This window comes from Cimex lectularius, unplaced genomic scaffold (assembly GCF_000648675.2).
Source record: "Cimex lectularius strain Harlan isolate CLEC.00 unplaced genomic scaffold, Clec_2.1 scaffold115, whole genome shotgun sequence".
NCBI classification, from domain to species: domain Eukaryota; kingdom Metazoa; phylum Arthropoda; class Insecta; order Hemiptera; family Cimicidae; genus Cimex; species Cimex lectularius.
Genome location: NW_019392707.1, coordinates 808,707 through 825,022, shown reverse-complemented (window position 1 = coordinate 825,022; position 16,316 = coordinate 808,707). Strand labels below are relative to the sequence as shown.

Below are 16,316 nucleotides of genomic sequence, written 5' to 3'. Positions count from 1 at the left end.
AGCACTCCCAACTCGCAGCACAGGCTGGTCAAAGGGATTGTTCTAAATGGGCCAGTGACCGCTCGCAGACCTTGATAGTAGAGCCTATCAGCCTGCAGGCGCGTTTTTCGTGCTAAAGAATAGGCCATGCAACCATAAAACAGCAGCGAGTCAAATATTTTCCGGAGAATCTTCATGTCCGCTCCTCACCTAAGTGACCGATAAACTTTAAAAGTGTTAACAATTTTCTTCCCTTCACTTCGGCGGCGTCGATGTGTGGCTGTCATCTTAACTTTTAAGCAAACGTGAGGCCTTACGTACCTTCGCAGCCTCCATGAGTGGGTGCAAACAGTTTTCGACGTTCAGAAGGCGGCCAATTCCTTGTAACTTAAAAGGATAGATGTACAATAGACGCCTGATTGGTCGGGGTACACCGTCAGCGACACCGTTCACTTCTATCGAAAAAAGTGGTTCATCTCTTGAACCCAAGTAGCACGGACCTTCATGAAAGCCTCGATGAACCGAGGAAATTTGGCTTTAAAATGCCGGCACATATTTCCGACGTATCGCATATCTCTATGTCGTATCCATGCCTCTTTTCACATCGAAGAATCTGTTCATGATTGTTTTAATTTTTGCTTTCAATACAATTAATTTTATTTATGTTAGTTCAAATTTATTTGTTAAAAACAGATATTCCGTGGTAAACCTGAGCTTTCAACAGTTTAACATACTGAAACGTCATTGTCCCCAGGAAATTCCTGCATTTCCGTGCCTGTTTGTTGTACCAACCACAATTTTTTTTTAATTTTTGCTTTAAATACAATTAATTTTATTTATTTTAGTATAAATTCACTTGTAAAAACAGATATGCTGTACTACACTTGACCTTTTACCATTTTAACCTACTGAAACGCCAATGTCCATGGAAATTACTGCATTTCTGTGCATGATTTTTGTACAAATCTTAATTTTTTTAATATTAGTTTTCAATACAATTAATTATATTTCTTTTAGTATAAATTCACTTGAAACAGATATTTTGTAGTACACTAGACCTTTCCAGGTTTAACTTATTGAAACGCCAAAGTCCCAGGAAATCATTGCACGATTGTGAGGTGCATTTCTGAGCATGATTGTTGTACATATCTTAATTTTTTAAATTTTAAATACAATTTATTTTATTATAAATTCACTTGTTAATATTCCGTTGTAAACTTGATCTTTTTACCAGTTTAACTCACTGAAACGCCATTGTCCTTGGAAATTATTGCATTTCTTTGCATGATTTTAGTACAAATCTTTTTTTTTTTTTTAATGTTAGTATTCAATACAATTAATTTTATTTATTTTAGTATAAATTCACTTCTTAAAAACAGATATTCCGTAGTAAACTTGAGCTGTTAACAGTTTAGCGTACAGTCTCTAGGGGTTTGTTTCAATTTTCCACTATTAATGTCCGATCTTTTCTTTAATAAATCCATATAACCTCCTATTATATTTGTCGGTTGTTTTATAGTGAAACTTGTCTGGCGAAAACGTTCAGCCACGCCAGGCAGACCAGAGATGATCAGATCAAATTTACTCACGGATAACGCGATAGGGCAAAGATAAGAATTTTCCTATTTCAACGGTTTGTTTTACCGTTTTTTGGTGTAATTTGTTCTCAAATTCTCTCAACAGAAGTTTGGATTAAAGCATCGTTAATCGGTGATACGTTCCCAATGTGACATTAAGCGAAAACGAGCGGACCGTAGGTCAAATCGAATGAAATACACGATACGAGTAGATAACAAATGTTTGATCAGCGCTCAGTGCTCCAATCGGTCTGAGATTCCTTCTCGACTTTCTTTTTTTTCTGGTCGCGTGTTAAATCGCGTTTGGCGGAAAGTTCAGCGATGACAGGCGGACCAGTGATGATCGAATCAAATCAAATATACTCTCGGATAACTCGATGTAAGATAACAGATGTTTGTTCAGTACTGTCCAGCTTAGTGGTCTGTGTCATGATTATCTCTCTTCAACTCTATGGCCGGTTTCTTTCTTGAAATCCTTTCAAGTTCGCATCAGAGAAGGTGATTTCCAGTTTGAATTACTCTGTTGAAACGGGATCATCAGACACGATTTACACACGTATTAACTCGATTTCCAGATGTAACTTTAAAAACTTTTTTTTCAACAGATCGGACGAAGCCGGAGGAGGAGGAGAAAGTAATTGTTCAGCCGCCAGAATTGCTAGCCGTCAGCTCCAGGGTGTGTACCCATTCGACTTTCAAGCCATGGGACGTAAGAAAATTCAAATATCGCGCATTACTGACGAGCGGAACAGACAGGTAAATCAGTTTTTGGACGAAAAATAAAATTTTAGAAAGTTTTAATTTTGAGTTTTTTTTCTCGATTAGGTGACCTTCAACAAAAGAAAATTCGGCGTTATGAAGAAAGCGTATGAACTAAGTGTCCTCTGTGACTGTGAAATCGCTTTAATTATATTCAGCAGTAGTAATAAGTTGTACCAATACGCAAGTACGGATATGGACAAGGTCCTGTTGAAGTACACAGAATACAATGAGCCACACGAATCGTTAACGAATAAAAACATCATTGAAGTAAGTGATTGTCATTATTTTAAGTTTTATTCTAGCTTATTTCGTGGCTATTGAATAAACTGGCATGTTTACTATTTATTGTGTGCCTGTAGATTCTGTTTCTGTTCAGCTTTTTTTTTTTTTTTTTTTTTTTTTTTAAGACTTCTGATTTTCGCGATTTTGAGCGTTTAAGTTAGAAACCATTAGGCAAAGCCGACAAAATTTAGTTTCCTTTTGTACATTTGTTTCTATTTATGCTATAGACGAACATTTTCACTTCGACTATGAATCCTCTTTTAGAAACTTTGATACCCACCCTAGATATAAAATCATTTTTCCCGTTGATCCAGCGAGGTTTCAGAATCAACACAGTTTCCTCTTGGAGAAAGATTGCTTGGGTGAGTTCCAGGTTTTGATACAATAACAACTTTATATCCTTGAACGCTTCCTACCCATTCCGTATTACCAACGAATAAATCAGACCAATGAATGCTGGTGTTCCACAAGGGTACGTTCTAGGTCCCAATCTTTATTCCATTTATGCTGACTTTCTTATATATCCTAATACAGGGGAACCACTGATAAGAAACTCGAAACTATTATTTAAATTCTCTCTTTAAAGGACACTCGAAAGAGGGGAAAAGCAGTATGCCATGACTGTCTTTAGCAAGAGGTTTCTTCACTTTTAAACTCTACGCACCCCATATTACCAACGAATGTTCTTTTACACTGACTAAACAATCCCTTCACTGTACATCAGTAACAAGGAGCTTCCAACTTCCAACGATTGTACCTGGACAGAGGTAGACTCCACACGCAAGAATTAAGTCTGGCAACTTAACAAAAGACTTCTAAAGACTTAACTTTAATTTACTTATAAATTTAAACCTTTCCTACCCTCTTTATTTCCTTATCCTTGAGTCCTATTTAACTGCAGAGTGAAGTGCGTCAACTCAAATATCACCGATACAGGTCCCACAAGGGTACATTCAAGGTCCCATCCTTAATACAATTTATACTGCTTACTTTCCTTCAAATTTTGTCTTCTAACCCAAATCCTATCCAAATCCAACCTCCATCATACAAGAATAACTTGAGCTTATCAAAGACTGGTGCCAAAAATTAAGGACAGAACTGAATACAGAGTACCTTCCACATAAAACAGATACTTACAACTATACATTGATATTGTGGTGGACTCCTCACACAAGACTTAAGACATTTTAGGACCTTAGTCTGTTTTTCCATCAAATCTCAACGCTGTACAAAACATTACCGCGATAATTTTGGTCAAAAGGAGTGGAAATGACTGGTTCCACAAGCCATCCAAAAGAAATGATATGGTGGAGTGAGTGTGTTGGCTATTTTTTAAAAAAAGATAGTTCCTTCTTACAGTTAGTTGTTTTCAACGATCCGGATTTCGAGCTTATAGCTCATCATCCGGTTGAAGGAATTTTACAACCATGTCTTTCGACATGAATTGACATCAATCGTCGAGAGACATGGTTGTAAATTCCTTCAACCTGATGATGAGCTGCAAGCTTTAAAAACGGATCTTTGAAAACAACTAACTGTGAGTAGAAACTATCTTTTTAAAAAGATCAAGCCATCCATTTTCCAATAGTCAAATTGTCACGGCATCTTACTACGTCACTATCTACTACGACCTCAATTATATCTTTTGTCAAAGATTTCAAGTTCCACACCAAGCTCTCGACGCATTCTAACACTACTGCCTAAGGAACTTTAACCTCCCGAAAACCCGCCACTCATCCCTCATTTTGAGTACCATAAGGTAAATCATTGAAATTTTTTGTCTTTAATATTGGCAGTTTAATGCCAAACGTGTAACATTAACATTAGCACAGTCGTAGATTTTTGTTCTCTCTTATGTCATCCCTGGGAAAACTACCGTAAACTGTATTATTTGCCTCCCATTTTTTTCTTGTTTTTAGTAAATCATCGGAATGTTTTTATCTAATATGTTCGTGATATAACAAAAAATACTTCTTATGGATTAATTAGGACATACACCACACTTTTGTGCGTTTACTGCTGCGTCGGTCACGCGTGTACAACACACGCTGTGAATAGGATTGAATCATTTATGAAACTATAAGATGGCAAGGTGTTCAATTCAAGGATGTCGATGAGCGCACACTGGAACTTTTTTTTGTCGGCAACTGGTGAGGGAAATCTCAAGACTTTTTTTCTCGAGATACCCGCACACCACGGTCACACCAGCTCACCACATGCGCTCTTACACATACACGCACAAAGTGTCCTTTCTCCACCCGGACCTCTGGAGGTTTAAATACGAATGTATTAAGCGACGATTGAGCCGATCTCCAGAAATATACACTCTGTGTACAGAAGATGGAATTAATAAATAATAGGAGAATGGATAAAAGTAAAGTTATTCGTGTCATATAGATGGGATATAACTGGTCAAAAAATAATAACTTAGATTACTTCATAAAACATTTTTTTAATTGAAAAATTTGAGGAAATTATTAATCATTTTGCCAAAAAACTTTCTCAAAAAGGTAATAACATCATACATACCTGTACAAACGCCTTTATGCTCAATGGGAACACCAAACTTAACATCTAAACCATATAGGTATTTAGCAATCATAATTGACAATATTAATTATTTTAATGAATTATACTTTTAATCTAGTCATGGTTGAAATGAAAAAGCAAGAGTCATGACCTGGATTCGAACCCTCGACCTTTGGATCAATATGCCTCTGCTCTAACTACTTGAGCTATCGTGATTTCATATTTGAGCCGAGGGTCGTGGGTTCGAATCCTGCTTGTTACACTTGCTTTTTTTTATCTCAACCAAGACCTTAGATTAAAGGTATAATTAATTAAAATAAATAAATTTGAGTTAAAATGGTCAATAATAGGACAGTATTGTGAAAATTAACAATAGAAAATCCCCTATTAACAGCAGAAGACATTCTAACTCATAAATGTATATCTGCAAGCATAATAAATAAAACCTCAGTAGGTAGGCCTATTCATCAATAAGGGGAAAAACATGACTACAGTAATTATAGACCAATTTCAATTCTTGCAGTAGTGGATAAAATTATAGAAAAAGTCATTGCAAATCTGTTAAATGTGTACTTAGATAGTTACAGAATCATCAATAAACAATATGGATGTCAAACAAGCAAAAGTTCTGAGCAATTACTGCTGTATTTTTGCAACTTTGTGTAGTCTGTGATCAGGTACTATGTGTTGGGATCTTAGTTGTCCAAGGCATTCGATACAATAAATCATAAAAAGTTATGGATACCCTAAATCCCATTGGATGCTCTATCAAAGTTATCTTGAAGATAGAAAGGGTCTCATAAAAATCTTACAGTGAACCCTTTTCCATCTATAGAGGAGTACCTCAAGGTAGTGTACTTGGGCTGATTCTTTATGACATCTATATAAATGATTGCTATGATTTGGTTGTCAGTGATGGGCAATTTTCATTTGCTGACGACTCAACATTTCTACCAACTCACAATTGTCAAAGCTCGAAAAACTCTGTAACAATTTATCTAAGTGGGCATGGAAAAGAATTAATATTTAATTGTAAAAAACTCTTGTGATGAGATTCAGGGCACCCTATTTTTGTGCGGTTAATAACGATATGACAAATATGGTTTCAATTACGAACTATTTCGGAATAATACTGGAGAAGGCTTATCTTGCACTGTTTGAATTTACAGATTTTCAAAAAAATAAAAGCTTGTAGTGCAAAATTTTATCATTTGAGTTTAACATTGGCACCTTAACCAAGGTGCCATTATTATGGTATACAAAGCCATTTTTGAATCGTTAATTCGATGTGGAGAAGAAAGTTATAGTGTAGCGGCCAATAATCATTTAAATAAAATAAATACTTTACAAAAAGGAACCCTTAAGAATATATTTCATGACAATACAATATACGTAACTAAAAAATATATCAAACTCTTAATCCCAAACTATATCAAGTTTTCAATATTATTACAACATTCAAGGGGAACTAAGATCATAGGAAATATAAGGAAAAAATTAAATCAGTGAGAAATACAGAATTATTTTACTTATATATCCAAGTAACAAATTTGATGAAAGATGCCTAAATTTAGGTTGTCTGGGTTAGGTTAGGTTGGGTTAAGGCTAGATAGGTTTAGGGTTAGTGATGGGCCAATTTGGGCTGGCTTAGGTTATGGTTAAGGTAAAGTTAGGTTGGGAATGGTTCGATTAGCTGTTAACTAACTTTGAGATTTGATGAAAATCCTTAAGTTTAACAAAGAGCTCTGGACAATGATGGAGATTGTATTCCAGGACAGAGGCATGCAAAAAAATTTATTAAAGGACTATTGCAGAAACTAATGGCATAACTATTGAACCTAGGATATGTTAGGATTCAGACTCTGGAGGCTTATGTTTAGACTCAGAGCAGCAGAAAAAAAACTTGTGCGATATTGCCAGGAAGATGAATAAGAAGAAGAAACAGCATAGCATGTACTACGTCAGTGCGAAAGCATTCCTGCTTCTGGGAGAGGCAAAGCCAAGGGAGGATACACTCAGAAGCCATTGTGAAAGCTTCGGATCTGGTAAAAAGTTTTAAGCTTAAGATGAGCTCTAGATAATAATGGAGATTGCACAATAGACCAACTTTGGTCACAGTGCGCAAGGTTTTAAATAGGCCAACTCCTTTTAACCTTTAACCAATTCTTTGAACCTTACAATATCATTAGAGCAGTATCTGCTAGCTTTATTAGAGACACATAAAAATGTAACTAGGGACTTCTGGTGTGTAGTTTCAAAATTCTACCTATCTTCATTTCTAATATGAGATTTCTACAAGTTTTGTGTGCATTTTCTGGTGCACCTGCTACTCTTGGATGTTGCCTACAGTCACAGAAATTGCTAAGTTGTAGAAATGTGTTTTCTATAAAACATACGGATAATCCAGCATAATCATGAAAGGTCATTGCTTACACAAATTAAAATTCTAAACATTGTAAGATTGTATTTCAAAATTAGCTCTTTTTAGTTCAATGCCATCAGAACATAGATAAAGCCTTTATTATTTTAATAATTTGGTAGGAAAAAATATAGCAATGAATGTTCATTTCAAATAGTAAACATGCATTATAGCGCCAAAAACCATACAATTTGTTGCAATGATATAGCCATTGCTGTGCGGAAAGTTGTGTAATATTGTATATTAATTTTCCTGCATAAAATTGTAGGCGCTGAATAAAAAGGAACACAAAAATGGCGCATGCAGTCCAGATAGTCCTGAAGGAGATTCAGAATATCAGTTGACTCCGAGGACAGAGGCCAAATATAACAAAATTGATGAAGAATTTCAAATGATGATGCAAAGAAACCAACTCTCCAATAACAGAGTAAGAATTTCTTTTTCTTTTTTTTTTCTTTTTTAATGCTGTTAGTTAAAATTTATATTTTCGCTTGTTAAATAATTAGGTAGGAAATCAGTCGAGTTATTCTCACTCTTTACCTGTCAGCGTACCTGTAGGATATTCAGAAACAAATATGCTTCAATCGAGCCCTCACATGGGCCATGCTACTAGTTTAAGCCCTCGTCCGTCTTCTTCAGATGCTGATTCAGGTATGCTGTAAATTTGTATTCTGAATTTGGAAAATAAAAAAGAACACAGAATTAAAAAATAAATAATAATTTAATTTTTAAAAGTAAATAATAATAAACAAGATTATTATTATTATTTTAGTTTATCCATCAGGCGGGATGTTGGAGATGAGCAATGGTTATCCGCATTCGAGTTCCCCTCTCGGCGGCTCTCCAAGCCCAGGTCCACCTCCTGGGCATCACGGGAAGCCGCCTCCTCCACCTCCAAAACACACTTCAGCACCATCTAGGACTAACTTAAGGATCGTTATACCAAATGCACAAGATGATGTAAGTACAAGCCTTTTTTTAAATGAATTGTTTGTTAAATTTAAATTGTTTTATAAGATTTATAAACAAATTTTCACTCAGTAAACTAAGTGTATTTGAATGAATCAAGAATAAATATACATATAAATGTTAAAAAAAGTATATGCGAGGGTGTGCCCACTTCACGGTTGTCCCCACCACATTGTAGCATTTATATAGCAGAATTATATGTGATTTGGCATGCGGTTGAGGGGATTTGAAATGATGGTTGTTATGCTTACCTGGTCTACACCAACTCCCTCAGTGCAGTTATTACTGTCCATAACAGGTTCACTTTCATCGATACCCTCTCATGGTTCTTTTGTGGAGGGATATCATGAACTGGAGTGTCTGGGTATGGACACTTAGGTCTGGAAGGTAATGAAAAGGCGGACGAGGCGGCACATCCCAACCTGTGGACACCACGATTCGGCCCAACTGATGCTAAAATTTCAATAAAAAAACATGATTAAAAGAAATTAGATGGGGCCAGTAGAGAAGCTCTTGTGTATCAAGAGCACCATTGATCAGTGCCCCCCTCCCAAAGACCTGACTCATAGAATCATCCTCACCTGATTAAGGCCAAGGCCTTGCAAGGTTGACTCACAGACACTTACTTTTACGTCCTTGTGTAAAGAAAGCAGAAAAAGATTGCTTGATGTGTCCAACCTAATGGAAAGGTCATTGCTTGGTTCCACATAGAGAGTGTACATGCCACCCGATATGAGCACAGCAGCTAATATCTAGGTCCTCTGTTCCAATTTTTGAAGAAAACAGGGTTGTTTTATTGTATATAATAACAATATTTTTGTGTCCCCTTGTGTTCAAAGTGAGTGTATTTATTAGAGTGAATGAGTGTGAGAGAGTCGATGGCAGAATTTTGAATACCCATCAACCCTCAATTAGGTTAGTTATAATAGATAATGGAGGAATGTTGGGTACTCTACCTGAGTGAATGGTATGTAAATAGAAAAAATGTATTTAAGAGTGAGTGATAGTGTAAATGGATTTAAGAACTGATTGTGTTGGGGGCTGAAATGACCTAGCTGTTGATAGCCCAACCTCAGCAGCTGGACGGATAATACCGACTGACCCCAGACTGCCAACACCCAGGATGGGTGATTCTCGAGGCCTGCCAGTAATTTACTGTAAATTACAGAACTTGGAATTGCTGGTGGACTGCAAGAAATGATAGGATCAACTCTGTACATGCGTGTATGTATGTACATGTGTGTGCAGATTTGAGCTTGCAATAACCAACATTTTTGTCAAATCGCCCAATTTTTTGTGAGACTTTTTTTTTCTTATTGTTTATTAACTGTTTGTTTTCTTATTCATACTAGAGTGGAGGAGGGAATGGAAATACAAGTGTTGGCACTTCGTTAAATACTCCTGTAGTAGCTTTACAAACTCCTGTACTTGGGCCGTATCCTGGAATTTTCACGGATATTTCAAATTCTGACATGGGACTCTCATCTTTATCTTGGACTTCGTCAATGGCACATTCAAGGTAAAAACAAATTAAGAGATTAATTATAGTTTATTAATAAGTAGTCAGTATAAACTAAAAGAACTGAAGAAGTGGAGTCAATTGGAAATTGACGAGGAAATGGCATGCAAAAATGAAGGGCTTATAAACTCCCATCATTGAAAACACTACAAAATAAAAAAACATTCTAACCATGTCAAAGTTTTACACGCTAAAAGAGAACATACTCAAAAATCCACCACATAGATGATTGCCAAACCCCATATGTATAAGAAACTACAAGAACAAAACAGTTCCTCACTGAAGATGGCATAACACAAAACGCGTTTGAGAGACCTATAACCAACAAGAGAGTAGATCAAAGATAATAATAACCTCTTTCTTTTTTCTGTTTTTAATTTAATTTTTTTTTTTTTAGCGGCTTACCTCATTTAGGTGTCAGTAGTTCTCCACCGCCGTCTTCACCATCGCCTCACTCAGTTAGAATTAAAAGTGAACCGATTTCACCACCTAGAGATCCACTTGGCCATTTAACTCACTCTTTATCTCACCATATCCCCCAAGGTAATTAAAACTCATTTTATCACAAGGCATAATTTTGTTTATGGTAATTCTGTATATTGGCATAGGAGGAATGGGAGCATCGCCGAGTGGACAAAGACATGATTACGACGGTGGGCCGCTGAGCAAAAGGCCGAGAGACAATTGGAGTACATAGCCACCACTTAACTCTCTGATTTCTTCTGTTGTAAGTATTTGTTTAGTTTGTCACATTCTTTAATTAGAAAATAATAAATTGTTATATCACAAATATAAATAATTCTCTATTTGCTTACAACTTAGATTTGTTTTTAAATAGCTTCTTTAAATGATGTTACCAAAATTTGACTTACATATCAAACTATTATTATTGTCTTAAAGAATTGGTTCTGACGAATCCAAGTATGTAGGTCTCTTAGCATAATAAAATTATTTATTTCATATCAGATGAACTATATAAAGATTATTTTTAATGAATCTTTAGTTAATGTTTAGAATTATTACAAGAAATAAAAAGTTTACTTTATTACAACATTCGTCTGATTATCATAGGGGCAAAACTAATGTAAGACTATTGTGGAACCCCTTTGATTTAGACTATACCATGGAAAGTGTACATTTTACCACAAATTAAATACTTTCCTTGGTGCTATTATGGGCTTCTCTTGGTCTCAGGCCTTACCAAAGTGGCTATACACAGTCTACGGTTTCTCTTGACAGAAAGTCGGCAGTTTTCTAAGTTTACGTTTTTGCTTTGCTCATCTTCCTTATATGGCTAAGTTGGCAGTGGCTGGTATAATGCCTATAATTATCGTAGTTTTAGTAGTTTTGCTGTTTTTGCGATGGTCCTTTGATGTACTTTTTTGCATGCACCTGTCCTCAGCTACATTCTATTGAATGGAGGACTTATTTTTAATTCTGATGGATTCATATTTTTGGTGGTTTGGTATGCCCCAATCCTAGTTCAGGGACAATATTTGTCAATGTTGAACTTTCCTTGGCCAATTTATCTCATGAGTCTGTTTGGCAGTCAACCACTCTTTGAATATGATGTGTAAGGGTAGGAGATCAAGTGTGGTTTCAAGACTGTAATCCGAACCAAATGGCTAAAGATGTCTAAAAACTTTTTCAACTACCCATTGGTAGTACTTCTATGGGTCCTAGGGGTTCTCTACTCAATTTAGGGTAGAGGACACCACTGGAAAAGAGATCGTGCGGCCATTGTCTTTTTAGTCTGTGAGGCGGGCTGGAGGGAATTTTGTAAGAATGAGTTTTTGTATTTGAGGATTTATGGAGATTGGGAGGTTTGTATGAAATAGACGATAATGGGAGTGGATTACATCTTGGACAAGGAATATTTAGGTCTGTATGGGTAATTTTATTGGACACATAAAAGGTTGCTTCAAGGATATTTTCGAGGATTGTGGTTTGGGCTCTTTGGATGCAGAGGATATTATAATGTTTGGTTGAACCCCACACTTCCAGTCCGTAAGTCCATATTGACTTCACAATGGTGTTTAAGTTAGAAAGTTGTCAAAGTGATGATAATAACATGACCTTAAAATAGGCCAAAAGCTTGGCAGATGATAGACTTTTTTTAATCCAAACCTGTGATCCAGATGATCCAGAGTATAGTATGAAAAAAAAGTTTGGATTGTTCATTCTATTGAATAGGTTTCTAGTTTTAGTTTCATCCACTGAATCATACATTCCTATGGTCCTAGTTGCAAATCCTTGTCCGGAATTGGGACGGGTATTTAATTGAAGTAGACCAAAGGAGGGATATTTTTGCGGAAAATGAAGGTTATGTTAGTAGATTTTTCTGGGTTAATTTTTTTCACACCATGACTCCATTAGTGTGAGGTGGTTCTTAAGGTTTCGGAAGTATTAATAGTAGCTTTAACGGATAAGGTAGTAGGTCAAGGGAAGAATGTTCTTGAGCAAGAACAGCAAGCCTGGATGCCAAATTCGATCAAAAGCCAAGTAAAGCCGCTGAGCCGGTGAGACAAAACAATAAATTTGTATGATTCAGTGGATGTAACTAAAACTAGAAACCATACTCAATAGAATGTACAATCCAATTTTTTTTTTTACATGGTTGTGTTAATTTCTGTCCTATAATCTGGATCACAGGTTTGGATTAAAAAAAATCTATCTTCTGCCAAGCTTATGGCCTATGTTAAGGTCATTATTCAGAGTAAAACAATCTTAAAGGTGTCTACAAATTGTCACTGGGAGTGTTATATTAGAACTGGGTCTTCAAAGAAATTTTAAACCATTTATTTAAAAATTATGCTAATCTGTAGACATTTTTAAGATTGTTATGCTTTGACGATGACCTTTTTTTTTTTTTTCCGTGAGTAAAAAAAAATGGTTGATGCACCTAACACTTGAAGCATTAATTTTTAAGCAAAGACGGTTGAGATGAAAAATCAGTGACGCAAGCGTGATTCGAACCCACAGCATCAGAATTAGTACCCCAGTGTTCTACCGCCTGAGCCACCAACTCCTTATGTCAAAAAGGGAAAGAGGAAAAATTTAAATATTTAGTTGAGACAAGAAGTTATGTCTCAGAGACCAAAGTCACAATACGTCAGGTCGTAAACGTTACACTAATTTTTCATCTCAACCTTCTTTGCATAAAAATTAATACATTAAAAAACTGGTTAAAATAATTAATAAAAATAACTATTCCCTCAAAAACAGAATTACCGTAGCAAACAAAAGCATGGGATTTTCATAAATTTTTAATCCAAATTTGATCAAACCACAGTTTATTTTAAAGGGTAACCAACGATGAAAGAATTATATTATTTTAAGTTGTATTGGAGTGTTTAATATAAATATTGCTATTGATTTAATTCAGGCATGTTCCTGTTGCTGTTTTTTTTTCAGATGGATCCAGAGAGATATGATATACAATGATTGGGAAGTAGTGGTTACCAATTTTACAATGTGCAATGTGACCACAGTGTTTAGTGCCATTTTAATACAAGCTAACACTCAATAGTCAAATAAGAGTGTCTAAAAGTCATAAATATAAGGGTAGTTTTCACCCCAATTTGATAAAAAAAATATATATATTAAATAAAATATTCTTGTACTTTATGAATCAGAAGTCAAACCACAAGAAAAAGAAAAAACATGCCTTAGCGACAAGCTACAATAATTTATTTATATTCAAATGTAACAGATTGTAATTTGGAAATATAAAATATTGTTTAATCGCAACATCAAGTTTCAATGGTTATTGTTATGAACGAACTTTTATTTTAGAAGATATTCGAGTATAAATATAGAGAAAAATATGTCCACGTGGCAAAAGAAAAAAAAAAACTCACGTTTGTACAAAGATTCGGTTATAATTCAGCTCTTCCGTTGGAGTTGTTAACGTTGTTGATAGATATTGTGTATTATACACTGATACACTAGTTAAGAGTTTTTATAAGTAAATTAACATGTAAATGCATATATTGTATCGAGCACATAACAAAATGTGTTGTTTGTTTATGTATAAATTGTAAAATTAAGTAAAAACACAAATAATTGTTGTTGTTAGATTAAATGGTCCAATCAATTTTGATAGATTATTATTTTATCAAAATAAAAAATACAATTCCATAAAATAACCATATAACGTATGAAAATATAAATGTTATTTTCTGTTTTTGATACATCTTAATTTTTAAAATTTATATTTTAAAAAAAGGACAAAAGAAAAATCTATGCAAAAAAGAATTCAAATTCGTACTTATTGCAGTTTTTAAGTGTTTTGTGTTATATCTCAGATAGTCTATTGTTCATTGTAATAAAAAGAAAATTGTTAAATAAGAGTAAATCCTTGTAAAATCTCAACAAAAAAAAAAACACAAACAAATGTTCTTTTTAAAAATAGTTTATGTTTGTTAAATGTTATTTTTGACAATATTTGTTATAGGTGTAGGAGAATCCGACCAAATTTTTAACATATTCGCTAGCCTCCATAAACAGGGGGGCTTTATTTGTGTCACAAAACGCATTGCTCATGTAACAAAGTGTTACCATACAACATATGTATTTTCCTAAATATTCTTGCACGTAATAATAATTTCCCAACTAAGAGAAGAAAAAATGTAAATATTGGTGGTAATAAAAATTTGTCGCTTTTTATGTCTCAAGCCTTAAATCAGTGCCTACTCATTATATAAAGGCAGTGGTACTATATTTATGAATAACAAAATGAATTATGCCCTAAAATAAAAATTTTATAATTGTTACAGTTGATATTAATATTAGGTAAGTATTAATTATTATTATTTTTTTAAAAATCATAGGTTTAATATGGCTTAAAGGCAGTTTTTAGCAAGGAAAACGCGCTGAGTTTTATTTTTATTTTTTATTTTTTTTGTTAATTAACAAATCAGCCACTGCCCTTCTAAGCTTCTTCATTTTCTTTTTTAGCAATTTAGAGAATTTCATACCATAAAATCATTTGAAGATTAATTTATTTGGTTTTTTTTCTTTTTTTTTAAATGTATGTTGATTCATGTTTAAAATTTGGGCAAAAATTCTTAGTTGTCTTCCAAATAAGGAGAGCATTTGTACACCCTAAAAATTTATCTATATGTATGTGTATGTTTACTAGTCTCGATTTACATTTTTATGTTTTATTTCATTAACATTGTAGCCATAAATATTTTTACTGTAATTAGAACATACACAAATATGTAATTAGTTTTCTTTTTTTTAACCATTAAAATTTATATTAAAAAAAAAGTTGTATGAGCAGAAAAATGTAATTTTGTGAATGTTTTTGGACAGGGGTCATTGTGTGTAATCAATAAATTGTATGCAAATACTCACTTTTTCCCTCAGTTTAAATAAAATCTGAAAAATCCCAAATAAATATTTCACTTATTACATTACACGTATTAAAGCTCATGATTTGGAAAATGAACTTTTTTAAAAGGTAAAGGTAAAACCTGTCCGAAAACTTGCTAAATGTATTGGAAAAATACATTTCCGTGTACATTCACTAGGATAAATTACAATGCATCTAATCAAATTTGTTTCTTTCATAGGCATTTATTTATTCTCAACTCTCAAATCTGGCTTGAATAACGTATAATTCATCGTTTTTTCTGAATTTTTATTTCTTTTATTTGTCAAAATGTCTTAAGATCTTATGTAAGAAGATTTATTTTTTAACATGGATACAAAAAGTGTAAATATTATTTTAAGTACAATGTTCTCTTGGATTATTAATTTTATATCTTACAGAAATATTCCTGTTATTTTTAAAATCCTTCACTTGGTCACTGTCATTATGACTTATTTATTGGCATGTTCATTATTCTGTTTTTCATGGTTTAACTACAGCCACTAAACCAAAACGTTAGTAAAAAAATATGTTTTAATGTAATAAGTTTGTATCAGATATATATATGTGCTAGTTCATTTGAATAGGATGGCCATTTGCGAGCCAAAAATTTAAAATGTCTAATGCATTTTTTTGTAGCATTAAAATTCTTTGATTTCTACATGGAAGATGCCTAATACAATTTTAAACCTCTTAATAGAAAATTTAACTTGTTTTAAAAAAAAATCCAATGTGCCCAATAATATTTTCAAATCGAATTAGAATTGTGAAACAAAAAGAATTGTGTTTTTAGTTAAGGAGTTAAAAGCATGAAAATACTTGCAGATTTTCGCATAATAAACACACTGAGATTCAATTTAACAGAATTTTTTTTTTTTAACTGATAACTCAAAAGTCAAAGTT

The 16,316-nt window shown here is 33.8% G+C and overlaps 1 protein-coding gene across 13 annotated transcripts in view; it reads left to right on the top strand.

Annotated features, from left to right (window-relative positions):
• LOC106666867 (myocyte-specific enhancer factor 2) overlaps nucleotides 1-14,704 on the top strand; it is a 209,081-nt gene extending 194,377 nt beyond the window's left edge. For all 13 annotated transcript variants that reach the window (XM_014394355.2, XM_014394356.2, XM_024226283.1 and 10 more), the window contains 9 exons: nucleotides 2,162-2,312; nucleotides 2,382-2,585; nucleotides 7,817-7,975; nucleotides 8,055-8,199; nucleotides 8,321-8,508; nucleotides 9,870-10,036; nucleotides 10,434-10,579; nucleotides 10,645-10,763; nucleotides 13,451-14,704. In XM_014394355.2, the coding sequence (XP_014249841.1) occupies nucleotides 2,259-2,312; nucleotides 2,382-2,585; nucleotides 7,817-7,975; nucleotides 8,055-8,199; nucleotides 8,321-8,508; nucleotides 9,870-10,036; nucleotides 10,434-10,579; nucleotides 10,645-10,733 (1,152 nt within the window). In that variant the 5' untranslated portion in view covers nucleotides 2,162-2,258 and the 3' untranslated portion in view covers nucleotides 10,734-10,763; nucleotides 13,451-14,704. The remainder of the gene's footprint in view (nucleotides 1-2,161; nucleotides 2,313-2,381; nucleotides 2,586-7,816; nucleotides 7,976-8,054; nucleotides 8,200-8,320; nucleotides 8,509-9,869; nucleotides 10,037-10,433; nucleotides 10,580-10,644; nucleotides 10,764-13,450) is intronic.
• Nucleotides 14,705-16,316: the final 1,612 nt, after the last annotated feature.